Source organism: Pseudophryne corroboree, assembly GCF_028390025.1.
Source record: "Pseudophryne corroboree isolate aPseCor3 chromosome 3 unlocalized genomic scaffold, aPseCor3.hap2 SUPER_3_unloc_3, whole genome shotgun sequence".
Taxonomy (NCBI): Eukaryota; Metazoa; Chordata; class Amphibia; order Anura; family Myobatrachidae; genus Pseudophryne; species Pseudophryne corroboree.
In genome coordinates, this window is record NW_026967519.1 from 956,941 (window position 1) to 970,906 (window position 13,966).

Consider the following 13,966-nt stretch of genomic DNA (forward strand, 5'->3'; position numbering starts at 1 on the left):
GGATCTATTGCTCAGTGGATTACTGCCACTATTCGTCAGGCATATCTATCTCCCGATGCGCCTGTCCGACGTCCCTCTGGGCTCATTCGACTTGTATGGTCGTGGCCTCTTGGCTGGTTTGCCATGGTACCCCACTGGAGCAGTTGTGGAGAGCGGTGACATGGTCCTTTTGCATTCTTTTACCAGGTTTTACTTTTAACATACTGTTGGTTATAATGACGCCAGCTTTAGGCATGAGATATAGATGTCGTTTTCCATTCAGTTTTATTGATGGCTCTCTCAATACATAGGATCACACAGTAGTGAGGAAGACATCTGGGAAGTGTGGGACACCCAGTAGCCATCCTTGTGTGTCAGGAGGACTGAGCAGGACCCAGAGCCCCATCACGGTGCCTCCACCTCGCTCACTGACACATGAGAGGCACAGTGACCAGAAGATACTAGAACTCACCAACAAGATCATTCAGCTGCTGACTGGAGAGGTGACTGCTGGGAATGGGACTTTATACAGTAACACCAGGGGATGTGTCTGGGTGATGACTGGAGAGGTGACTGCTGGGAATGGGGCATTATACAGTAACACCAGGGGATGTGTCTGGGTGATGACTGGAGAGGTGACTGCTGGGAATGGGGCATTATACAGTAACACCAGGGGATGTGTCTGGGTGATGACTGGAGAGGTGACTGCTGGGAATGGGACATTATACAGTATCACCAGGGGATGTGACTGGAGAGGTGACTGCTGGGAATGTGACATTATACAGTAACACCAGGGGATGTGTCTGGGTGATGACTGGAGAGGTGACTGCTGGGAATGGGGCATTATACAGTAACACCAGGGGATGTGTCTGGGTGATGACTGGAGAGGTGACTGGGAATGGGTCATTATACAGTAACACCAGGGGATGTGTCTGGGTGATGACTGGAGAGGTGACTGCTGGGAATGGGGCATTATACAGTAACACCAGGGGATGTGTCTGGGTGATGACTGTACCATTGTGTGTGTCAGGTTCCTATAAGGTGTGAGGACGTCACTGTCTATCTCTCCATGGAGGAGTGGGAGTATATAGAGGAACACAGTGGTCTGTACAAGGACGTGATGATGGAGAATCACCAGGCATTGAAGATGGATATGACTGAGAGGATAATAAATCTCTTCCTGGACATCATCTGTGTGCTGACTGGAAAGGTGAGGGATTCTGGGAATGTCATGTCCTCTTGTCTCATACATGACAGCAGAGGCCTGCAGATTATAGGCAGATAGGACATTGGTGATAAAATAGTGAAGGAGGCGATTATAGATTATTTTTATGTGATGTTTTCATTATTTATTTCTCCAATCAAACTTTATATGAATATTTTTTTAATCTTTTAAGTTTTGTTAATGACCCTGAACTGACCAGAATGTGCAAAATCAATTTACTCCTTACTATCTGATATATCGGCCCAATATGCAGATTTTGCTTTCTTCTAATGCAGCAGGTTTTATTAGTATTAATGACACGGTACATGTATGTAAGCATCTACTGTTCACATGGTAGAATTTAATGAATGTTGTACACAGGATCACACAGTAGTGAAGGGAACATCTGGAGAGTGTGAGACACCCAGCAGCCATCACCGTGTGTCAGGACTGGGGAGGACCCAGAGCCCCATCACGGTGCCTCTAGCTCACTCACTGATACATGAGAGGCACAATCACCAGAAGATCCTGGATCTCACCAACAAGATCATTCAGCTGCTGACTGGAGAGGTGACTGCTGGGAATGGGACTTTATACAGTAACATCAGGGGATGTGTCTGGGTGATGACTGGAGAGGTGACTGCTGGGAATGGGACTTTATACAGTAACACCAGGGGATGTGTCTGGGTGATGACTGGAGAGGTGACTGCTGAGAATGGGACATTATACAGTAACATCAGGGGATGTGTCTGGGTGATGACTGGAGAGGTGACTGCTGGGAATGGGACTTTATACAGTAACACCAGGGGATGTGTCTGGGTGATGACCGGAGTGGTGACTGCTGAGAATGGGACATTATACAGTAACACCGGGGGATGTGACTGGGTGATGACTGGAGAGGTGACTGCTGGGAATGGGACATTATACAGTAACACCAGGGGATGTGTCTGGGTGATGACTGGAGAGGTGACTGCTGGGAATGGGACATTATACAGTATCACCAGGGGATGTGACTGGAGAGGTGACTGCTGGGAATGTGACATTATACAGTAACACCAGGGGATGTGTCTGGGTGATGACTGGAGAGGTGACTGCTGGGAATGGGACATTATACAGTAACACCAGGGGATGTGTCTGGGTGATGACTGGAGAGGTGACTGCTGGGAATGGGACATTATACAGTAACACCAGGGGATGTGTCTGGGTGATGACTGGAGAGGTGACTGCTGGGAATGGGACATTATACAGTAACACCAGGGGATGTATCTGGGTGATGACTGGAGAGGTGACTGCTGGGAATGGGACATTATACAGTAACACCGGGGAATGTGTCTGGGTGATGACTGTATCATTGTGTGTGTCAGGTTCCTATAAGGTGTGAGGATGTCACTGTCTATTTCTCCATGGAGGAGTGGGAGTATATAGAGGAACACAGGGGTCTGTACAAGGACGTGACAATGGAGAATCACCGGCCCCTCACATCACTGGGTAAGCGGAGACTGTCATGTAGTGTAATGGAGAGAGCAGCTATGGGACCACCTAGATACACATCATCTGATAATCACATATATACAATGTACTCAGTCACTGTGCGTCTGCTACAGATGGGTCCAGTAACAGGAATACCCCAGAGAGATGTCCCCGTCCTCTTTATTCCCAGGACCATACAGAGGAGAATCACAGTGTCCCACAGGAGAGACGGGTAGGGTCTCACACAATACTGAAATACAGATGAATATACACTTAAGGATCTGTACTGAAGGTGTTTGAATATTGAACACTGATATTTTTATGTTATTTAGGGTGAAGATCTTATTGATGTTAAAGTAGAAGATATAAAAGTAGAAGAGCAGACACATGTGATGGGTGATCAGCAGTGTAAGGAGGAGGAAATCCCTACAGATATCAGCACAGGTGAGTAATAATCACATATTCTCCTTGTTCAGTCACTACAGCAATCTGTTATTCTCCACCATCTACTGTTAGTACAGACTAATAAGGGCAAATTATCTGCCCAGTGGAGGAGTCAGGAGCCATCAGCCCCTATTATACTCCTGCTCTCCCCCTCACATCATGTCACTGCGTGTTACAAGCCCAGAGATCTGACCAGTCTCCTCCACACACTCTCTGGTGTATCTCATACATCAGGAGCCATCAGAACCTATTATACTCCTGCTCTCCTCCTCACATCATGTCACTGTGTGTTACCAGCCCAGAGATCTGACCAGTCTCCTCCACACACTCTCTGGTGTATCTCATACATCAGGAGCCATCAGAACCTATTATACTCCTGCTCTCCTCCTCACATCATGTCACTGTGTGTTACCAGGCCAGAGATCTGACCAGTCTCCTCCCCACACTCTCTGGTGTTTGGTATACAACACTAGGTGTAACATCTTTCTGACCTTTGAAACATTGTAGCCATTCATTCTCTGAATAGTGGAAAGAGATGTGGTGTCACATATCCCAAGATCCTCCTGACATTACATATTGTCCTCCCTTTGCAATAAGAGTAATAATATCTGTATATGAAATACTTTTCTGATTTGCGTCTGAGACAAGTCGTATACCAGCACTAATGTATGTTATACATATATATGTGATGCTATATAAATGCTACCTCAAAGCTGATTGGTTGCTAGGGGCAACTTTTCTCGTGGTCCACATCTCCACTCTTTCTCTAGCATCCATAAGGGATATTGGGGAATCTAGTACGATGGGGTATAGACGGGGTCCAAAAGAGACGATGCACTTTAAATTTCTTCACTGGCTGTGCTGGCTCCTCCCCTCTACTGTGCTTACTGTGAATCTTGGGTAAACACAAACTATGCCGTGTATGCCACACCAGATTCTCTCTATTGTCATCTGATTCTGTTTCTTGTGAACAATGCAGCCAATCTTCACAAATCAGTGAATGGGCTGTGGGAGAGGGTCCAGTGCCCCACTGGCTAGAGTCTCTTCAAACTATGATGTCTGATATGTCATCCCAGCTCACTGCTAATGTACATAAAACTCGGCTACTACAACAAGCTGTTGCAGACTTAGCTGCTAGGGCAGATGTTACACAGCCCCGCTCTCTCTCATGCAGGTCCACAAAAGCGTGGTTTACCTGCTCTACTCTCTGATACAGATGAGGATATACAGGAAGATTGGAAGACTTGGATCCCATTAGTGGGGATTCCAATTCTGCTCAGGGTATTGAACCCCTAATTTTGGCTATACGGGACGTGTTAAAGCTCCCTCTAGAGGACGCTGCGCACTTTCCCATTTCCTCCTGAAGGCAGGAAGTTTTGGGTGGAAGCCCCAGGGGTTGAGGTATCAGTCTCTCGACTGTCTAAAAAGGCGGTGCTGCCTGCCCCGGGCTCCTTTACCATGAAGGATCCTGGGAACCGGAAAATACAGACTACGCTAAAATCTATTTACGTGGCAGCAGGTGTGTCACAGAGGCCGGTCATAGCTGGATGACCCATGTCATTCATATGTGGGTTACTCAGATTCAGGAGGGCCTCTCCAGAGTTATGTGCCGGTCACTATGGTGACTCTCCTCAAGCACATTCAGGACACTACACGCATCCTGTGTAACTCGCTCAAGGAGATGGGAAATATTAATGCTAGTACTTCTGCCATGGCAATGTCGGCGTGCAGGGCTTTGTGGTTGCGTCATTGGATTGCGGATGCAGAATCAAAACGCAGTGTGAATTCCCTCCTCTTTTCGGTGGGAATGGCTCTTTGGGGTTGAGTTGGATGCGTGGATTTCCAAAGATACGGCTGGGAAATCCACGTTTCTCCCCTCTGTGGCCCCGCCGGCGAGACGCTCCTGCACGGGGCTGTCTATGCAGTCATTTCGGTCTTACAGATTTCGTTCTAAGGCCAGAGGTGCCTCAAATACGAATAGAGGCACCAGATGTAAGTCAAGAAAACCTGCAAGCACCAGCTCTCAGGAACAGACCACCAGTTCTGCTTCCACTAAGACCTCAGCATGACGGTGCCCACCCACCCCGAGGGGATCTCGAGGTGGGAGCTCGACTGCGTCACTTCAGCCGCGTCTGGTAGGCTTCCTGCCAGTATACCTGGGTCAGAGATCTCATTTCTTAGGGCTACAAGCTGGAGTTCGACGGTGCTCCTCCCCAACGATTTTTCAAATCAAGCTTATCAGCTTTGATGGCTATGCAGGTTATGTTGCAACAGGCCATCCAAAAGTTGGTCCAGTCCTACGTCATTGTTCCAGTACCAATACCACAACGAGGCAAGGGTTATTACTCCAACCTGTTTGTGGTACCAAAACAGGATGGTTTGGTAAGGCCCATTTTGAATCTGAAGTTCTTGAATCCTTACCTGAAGGTTTTCAAGTTCAAAATGGAATCCTTGCGAGCAGTGATTGCGGGCCTGGAGGAACAGGAATTCATGGTCTCCTTGGACATCAAGGATGCTTACCTTCATATTCCGATTTGACCACCTCACAACCGTACCTGAGGTTTGCCCTGCTGGACGATCACTACCAGTTCCAGGCCCTGCCCTTCGACCTGTCCACAGCTCCGAGGTTAATCGTAAAGGTGATGGCGGAGATAATGGTCCAGGGGGTCAATGTTGTCCCTTACCTTCACGATCTTCTGGTAAAAGCAAGATATAGGGAGCTTTTATTGCTCCATATCGACCGCACTATCCACCTTCTGTCACACCATGGGTGGATCCTCAACTTACAGAAGTCCCACCTGGAGCCAACTCAAAGGCTCCTGTTCCTGGGGATGTTGCTGGATACTGTGGCCTAGAAGGTACCAGGGGACAAGGCGAGAACACTTCAGGAGATGGTCTGCATGGTGCTCTGACCTACTCGAGTGTTCATCCATCTTTGCATAAGATTGTTGGGAAAGATGGTCGCCTCATACGAGGCGATCCAATATGGGAGGTTCCATGCCAGAACATTTCAGTTGGATCTCCTGAGCAAGTGGTCCGGATCACATCTACAGATGCACCGGATGATTCGGCTGTCACCTCAGGCCAGGATTTCCCTCTTGTGGTGGCTTGCAGTCCTCCAATCTACTGGAGGGCCGGAGTTTTGGGATCCAAGATTGGACCCTCCTTACGACAGATGCTAGTCTAAGTGGATGGGGAGCTGTCACCCAAGGGGCGCAGTTCCATGGCAGGTGGTCAGCCCATGAAAAGCCGCAACTTTCTGGAACTTCCGTTGATCTAGAAAGCTCTGCTTAAGGCCTCTCCTCTGCTCAGGGATCACGCGATCTAAGTACAGTCGGCCAACGCCACAGCCGTGGCGTACATCAATCGGCAAGGAGGGACAAAAAGCAGAGCCTGCATGCGAGAAGTGTCAAACATACTCCCCTGGGAAGATAGAAATGCAAGAGCAATGTCGGCAATCTTCATTCCGGGTGTGGTAAACTGGGAAGCAGATTTCTTAAGTCGTCACGATCTCCACCTGGGGGAGTGAGGACTTCACCAGCAGGTGTTCCATCAGGTCATCAACCGGTGGGGCTGCCCGCAAATAGACATGATGGCTTCTCGACTCAACAAGAAGCTTCACTGGTATTGCTCACGAACAAGGAACCCTCAGGCGAGGACAGTGGATGCACTGACGTCACCTTGGCCTTACCGGCTGGTCTACCTGGTTCCCCCGATTCCGTTGCTCCCAAGGGTGCTAAAGCGAATCGGGAATTAAGGAGTCCAGGCACTTCTGTTTGGGCTCAGAGGGCGTGGTACGTAAATCTTCTGGACATGTCCGTCGAAGACCCTTGGCCTCTCCCACTAAGAAGAGATCTTCTTCAACAGGGACCGTTCATCTACCCGGACTTACGACGTCTTCAATTGACGGCAGGGAGGTTGAGCGGAACATCCTAGGGCCTTTCCAAAAAGGTTATTGCTACCATGGTTCAGGCCAGGAAACCTGTGACGTCAAAACATTATCATCATATCTGGAAGAGATATGTCTCTTGGTGCGAGAAACACACATATCCACCTGCAGAGTTCCACTTGGGACTTTTCTTATGTTTCCTGCAGGCTGGTGTGGATAAGGGCTTATGCCTGGGTTCCATTTAAGGTGCAGACTTCGGATCTCTTCATTTTCTTCCAGAAGAAATTGACAATGTTGTCAGAAGTTCAGACCTTCTTGCAAGGGGTACTCCACATCCAACCTCCTTTTGTGCCGCCTACGGCACCCTGGGATTTGAATGTAGTGTTGGAATTTCTACAGTCCTCCTGGTTTGAACCTCTGATGACGGTTGAAGACAAGTACCTCACGTGGAGGACTGTGATGTTATTGGCTCTGGCTTCTGCTCAAAGTGTCTCAGAATTGGGGGCCTTATCGTGTAAGAGTCCCTACTTGGACTTTTACGAGGACAGAGTGGAGCTCTGTACAGGACAGCAGTTCCTGCCGAAGGTTGTCTCCGCGTTTCACCGAATCAACCTATTGTGGTTCCTTCAAATTCTGACTCTTCTCCTCCTCTGGAGGCTTTAGATGATGGACGAGCTTTGAAGATCTATAGCAAGCGAACGGCTCGGATCAGAAAGACGGATCCTTTGTTCGTGCTCTAGGATGCCCAGAAAAAGGGTTGTCCTGCTTCGAAGCAGTCCATTGCTCGTTGGATTAGGCTTACTATCCAACAGGCCCATGTGTCGGCAGCTTTACCTGTTCCTAAGTGTAGTCTCAGCCTTGCAACTGTGCTGAGCAGCTACCTGGTCGGGGAAGAAAACATTTGTTAAGTTCTACAAGTTTGATGCCCTGGCCAAAGAGTATACCCAGTTTGGGCAGGCGGTGCTGAAGCAGTCTCCACACGTTCCTGCCCATTCTGGTACGTTCCCATCGTACTAGATTCCCCAATATCCCTTATGGATGCTAGAGAAAATAGGATTTGAATTACCTACCAGTAAATCCTTTTCTCGTAGTCCATAAGGGATATTGGACGCCTGCCTCAGTGCGTTGACTTTTCTGCAGGTTCTCGTTATGTGGTTACCTGTTCAGATGTTGTTGTTGCCGGCCATTGCCGGTTGTTATATGGTCGTGGTGTGCTGGTATATAAATCTTACCACTCTTTGTTATCATGTTTCCTTCTCTCGTATATGTCCTTTCTCCTTCAGGCACTATTTTACCTATAACTGCCTGTAGGAGGAGGCATAGAGGGGAGGAGCCAGCACACCTAGTGAAGAAATATAAAGTGCACCGGATCCTTTGGACCACGTCTATACCCCATCGTATTAAGTCTCCCCAATATCCCTTATGGACTACGAGAAAAGGATTTACCGGTAGATAATTGAAATCCTATTTTTTACTTCTTGATACATTAATCCCATTGTCTTACTGTCCAGAAAAGTGATCATGCTTAGGAGTATGTTTGGTAATGCTAAGGGGTATATTTACTAATGTGTGGGTCTGTAGAAGTTGGGATGTTTTCCATAGCGACCAATCACATTCTCCTTATTTATCTAGCACCTTCTAGAAGACAATTAGAATCTAAAACCCGCACTTCAGTAAATATAACCCCTTAGTTTCAGGAGAGTGGAGGCTTCTTATCCACAGATCTAGCTGGAACCTACATGCTCCTTGGCTTCTAATACTTTCTTACTGTGGCTGGGACCCTGTTCCACATAGCCATGATGGTGGGCATGGTCTCAGAATGGTACGCCCTCTGGGGTGGTGCCATTATGGGCAGTGTCGGCGCTAGGCGTCATGTATAAATAACTAAAATGTAAAATTAAATGTTAAAAAAAACGTATTTATATGTTTCACCACAGCCCCACATTGCTTCCTGCTGCTTTGTCCCTCAGTGCTGTACGGTGTAAAATCGGGCATAGAAGCTACAGGGCTGCACCAGTGGCAATGTGTGTGAATTGCAGAACACGTGGTCCGGGAGAGGAAATTCCCAGTACCACCAGCACTGCAAGAGTTTAAGTCCATGGACTACTATAAATTATATGTATTATAATGTAAGGATAACGTGTTTTTTTTTTTTTTTTTTTTTCTTTTGTTTCCAAAATGTGTTTAGTTGATATGTCCGACATACAGATAGAAGACATACAGTGGTTCTTGAAAGTTTGTGAACCCTTCAGCATTTTCTATATTTCTGCTGAAATTTGGCCTAAAACGACCTCAGATTTTCACACAAGTCCTAAAAGAAGATAAAGAGAACCAAATCACACACGAGACAAAAAAAATAGACGTGCTCATTTTTTTTATATTTCTCTAACGTCCTAGTGGATGCTGGGGACTCCGTCAGGACCATGGGGAATAGCGGGCTCCGCAGGAGACAGGGCACATCTAAAAAAGCTTTTAGGTCACATGGTGCGTACTGGCTCCTCCCCCTATGACCCTCCTCCAAGCCTCAGTTAGGTTTTTGTGCCCGTCCGAGAGGGTGCAATCTAGGTGGCTCTCCTAAAGAGCTGTTTAGAAAAGTTTTTTTTTAGGTTTCAATCTCAGTGATTCCTGCTGGCAACAGGATCACTGCATCGAGGGACTTAGGGGAGAGATTTCCAACTCACCTGCGTGCAGGATGGATTGGAGTCTTAGGCTACTGGACACTTAGCTCCAGAGGGAGTCGGAACACAGGTCAGCCTGGGGTTCGTCCCGGAGCCGCGCCGCCGATCCCCCTTACAGACGCTGAAGAGACGGCAGAACGGAGGTCCGGAAAACAGGCGGCAGAAGACTCCACAGTCTTCATGAAGGTAGCGCACAGCACTGCAGATGTGCGCCATTGTTGTCACACGGCTCACTGACTCAGTCACGGAGGGTGCAGGGCGCTGCTGGGGGCGCCCTGGGCAGCAATATAATTACCTTTAGTGGCAAAATAAATACATCACATATAGCCATTAAGGCTATATGTATGTATTTTAACCCAGGCCAGTTTCTTAAAAACCGGGAGAAAAAGCCCGCCGAAAAAGGGGCGGAGCTTATTCTCCTCAGCACTCAGCGCCATTTTCCTGCTCAGCTCCGCTGGTGAGGAAGGCTCCAAGGACTCTCCCCTGCACTGCACTACAGAAACAGGGTAACAAAGAGAAGGGGGGCATAAATTGGCGATATTTATATATTAAGAGCGCATATATAGTAAACAACACCTTCTAGGGTTGTTTATATACATTTATAGCGCTTTTGGTGTGTGCTGGCAAACTCTCCCTCTGTCTCCCCAAAGGGCTAGGGGGTCCTGTCTTCGATAGAGCATTCCCTGTGTGGCTGCTGTGTGTCGGTACGTGTGTGTCGACATGTATGAGGACGATGTTGGTGTGGAGGCAGAGCAATTGCCGATGATGGTAATGTCACCCCCTAGGGAGTCGACACCGGAATGGATGGCTTTAGTTATGGAATTACGTGATAATGTCAGCACATTACAAAAGTCAGTTGACGAAATAAGACGCCCGGCAAACCAGTTAGTACCGGTTCAGGCGTCTCAGACACCGTCAGGGGCTGTAAAACGTCCTTTACCTCAGTCAGTCGACACGGGTACCGACACAGATGAATCTAGTGTCGACGGTGAAGAAACAAACGTATTTTCCAATAGGGCCACACGTTATATGATCACGGCAATGAAGGAGGCTTTGCAGATCTCTGATACTGCTGGTACCTCAAAAAGGGGTATTATGTGGGGGGTGAAAAAACTACCTGTATTTTTCCCAGAATCAGAGGAATTGAATGATGTGTGTGATGAAGCGTGGGTTACCCCCGATAGAAAATTGCTAATTTCAAAGAAGTTATTGGCATTATACCCTTTCCCACCAGAGGTTAGGGCGCGCTGGGAAACACCCCCTAGGGTGGATAAGGCGCTCACACGTTTATCAAAGCAAGTGGCGTTGCCGTCTCCTGATACGGCCGCCCTCAAGGATCCAGCAGATAGGAGGCTGGAAACTACACTGAAGAGTATATACACACATACTGGTGTTATACTGCGACCGGCAATAGCCTCAGCCTGGATGTGCAGTGCTGGGGTAGTGTGGTTGGATTCTCTGACTGAAAATATTGATACCCTGGATAGGGACAGTATTTTATTGACTCTAGAGCAATTAAAGGATGCTTTTCTTTATATGCGAGATGCTCAGAGGGATGTTTGTACTCTAGCATCAAGAGTAAGCGCGATGTCCATATCTGCCAGAAGAAGTTTATGGACGCGACAGTGGTCAGGTGATGCGGATTCCAAGAGGCATATGGAAGTATTGCCATATAAAGGAGAGGAATTGTTTGGGGTCGGTCTTTCGGACCTGGTGGCCACGGCAACTGCCGGCAAATCCACTTTTTTACCTCAGACCCCTTCCCAACAGAAAAAGACACCGTCTTTTCAGCCGCAGTCCTTTCGCTCCTATAAAAAGCAACCAAAAGGACAGTCTTATCTGCCGCGAGGCAGAGGAAAGGGTAAGAAAGGGCAGCAAGCAGCCCCTGCCCAGGAACAGAAGCCCGCCCCGGCTTCTACAAAGCCATCAGCATGACGCTGGGGCTTTACAAGCGGACTCAGGAACGGTGGGGGGTCGACTCAAGATTTTCAGCAATCAATGGGCTTACTCACAAGTGGACCCGTGGGTCCTGCAGATAATATCTCAGGGTTACATGCTGGAGTTCGAAAGGTCTCCCCCTCGCCGGTTCCTAAAGTCTGCTTTACCAACGTCTCCCTCAGAAAGGACGTCGGTTTTGGAAGCCATTCACAAGCTGTATTCTCAGCAGGTGATAGTCAAGGTACCCCTCCTACAACAGGGAAAGGGGTATTATTCCACACTATTTGTGGTACCGAAACCGGACGGTTCGGTAAGGCCTATTCTAAATCTGAAATCCTTGAACCTGTACATACAGAAATTCAAGTTCAAGATGGAGTCACTCAGGGCAGTGATAGCGAATCTGGAAGAAGGAGACTTCATGGTGTCCTTGGACATAAAAGATGCTTATCTACATGTCCCGATTTACCCCTCACACCAAGGGTATCTCAGGTTCGTGATACAAGACTGTCATTATCAGTTTCAAACGCTGCCGTTTGGTTTGTCCACGGCCCCTCGGGTCTTTACCAAGGTAATGACCGAAATGATGGTTCTTCTACGAAGAAAAGGCGTATTAATTATCCCTTACTTGGACGATCTCCTGATAAGGGCAAAGTCCAGAGAACAGCTGGAAGTCGGTGTGGCGCTAACACAAGTAGTGCTTCAGCAACACGGGTGGATTCTAAATCTTCCAAAATCTCAATTGACCCCGACAACACATCTGCTGTTCCTGGGCATGATTCTGGACACGGTTCAGAAAAAGGTATTTCTCCCGGAAGAGAAAGCAAGGGAGTTATCCGAACTTGTCAGGAACCTCCTAAAACCAGGAACTGTGTCAGTACATCAATGCACAAGAGTCCTGGGAAAGATGGTGGCTTCGTACGAAGCGATTCCATTCGGCAGATTCCATGCACGGACATTTCAGTGGGATCTGCTGGACAAATGGTCCGGATCGCATCTGCACATGCATCAGCGGATAACACTGTCACCGAGAACAAGGTTGTCTCTCCTGTGGTGGTTGCAGACTGCCCATCTGTTAGTGGGCCGCAGATTCGGCATACAGGACTGGGTCCTGGTGACTACGGATGCCAGCCTACGAGGTTGGGGAGCAGTCACAAAGGGAAGAAACTTCCAGGGCGTGTGGTCAAACCTGGAGACGTCTCTTCGCATAAATATACTGGAGCTAAGAGCGATCTACAATGCTCTAAGTCTGGCAAAACCGCTGCTTCAGGGTCAGCCGGTGTTGATCCAGTCCGACAACATCACGGCAGTCGCCCACGTAAACCGACAAGGCGGCACGAGAAGCAGGAGTGCAATGGCAGAAGCTGCAAGGATTCTGCGCTGGGCGGAGAATCATGTCGTAGCACTGTCAGCAGTGTTCATCCCGGGAGTGGACAACTGGGAAGCAGATTTCCTCAGCAGACACGACCTTCACCCGGGAGAGTGGGGACTTCATCCAGAAGTTTTCCACATGATTGTGAACCGTTGGGAAAAACCAAAGGTGGACATGATGGCGTCTCGCCTCAACAAAAAATTGGACAGGTATTGCGCCAGGTCAAGAGACCCTCAGGCAATAGCTGTGGACGCTCTGGTAACACCGTGGGTGTACCAGTCAGTGTATGTGTTCCCTCCTCTGCCTCTCATACCAAAGGTACTGAGAATTATACGGAAAAGAGGAGTAAGAACAATACTGGTAGCTCCGGACTGGCCAAGAAGAACTTGGTATCCGGAACTTCAAGAGATGCTCACGGAGGATCCGTGGCCTCTACCTCTAAGAAGGGATCTGCTTCAGCAGGGACCTTGTATGTTCCAAGACTTACCGCGACTGCGTTTGACGGCATGGCGGTTGAACGCCGGATTCTAAAAGAGAAGGGCATTCCTGAGGAAGTTATTCCTACTTTAATTAAAGCCAGGAAAGAAGTGACCGCACAACATTATCACCGCATTTGGAGAAAATATGTTGCGTGGTGTGAGGCCAAGAAGGCTCCAACGGAAGAATTTCAATTGGGTCGATTCTTACATTTCCTGCAAGCAGGATTGTCTATGGGCCTCAAATTGGGGTCCATTAAAGTTCAAATTTCGGCCTTATCAATTTTCTTCCAGAAGGAATTGGCGTCAGTGCCTGAAGTACAAACTTTTGTCAAAGGTGTACTACATATACAACCCCCAATAGTGCCTCCAGTGGCACCGTGGGATTTGAACGTGGTTCTAAATTTTCTCAAATCTCATTGGTTTGAGCCTTTAAAATCGGTAGATTTAAAATACCTTACATGGAAGGTAACCATGCTGTTGGCCCTGGCTTCAGCCAGGAGAGTTTCAGAGTTGGCA

At 48.1% G+C, this 13,966-nt stretch overlaps 1 protein-coding gene across 2 annotated transcripts in view; it reads left to right on the top strand.

The window, feature by feature from the left end:
• LOC134983946 (zinc finger protein 436-like) overlaps window positions 1–13,966 on the top strand; it is a 69,659-nt gene that overhangs the window by 14,950 nt on the left and 40,743 nt on the right. For both annotated transcript variants that reach the window (XM_063949560.1, XM_063949561.1), the window contains exons 3-8: window positions 291–482; window positions 1,010–1,189; window positions 1,565–1,753; window positions 2,548–2,671; window positions 2,788–2,885; window positions 2,986–3,097. In XM_063949560.1, the coding sequence (XP_063805630.1) occupies window positions 291–482; window positions 1,010–1,189; window positions 1,565–1,753; window positions 2,548–2,671; window positions 2,788–2,885; window positions 2,986–3,097 (895 nt within the window). The remainder of the gene's footprint in view (window positions 1–290; window positions 483–1,009; window positions 1,190–1,564; window positions 1,754–2,547; window positions 2,672–2,787; window positions 2,886–2,985; window positions 3,098–13,966) is intronic.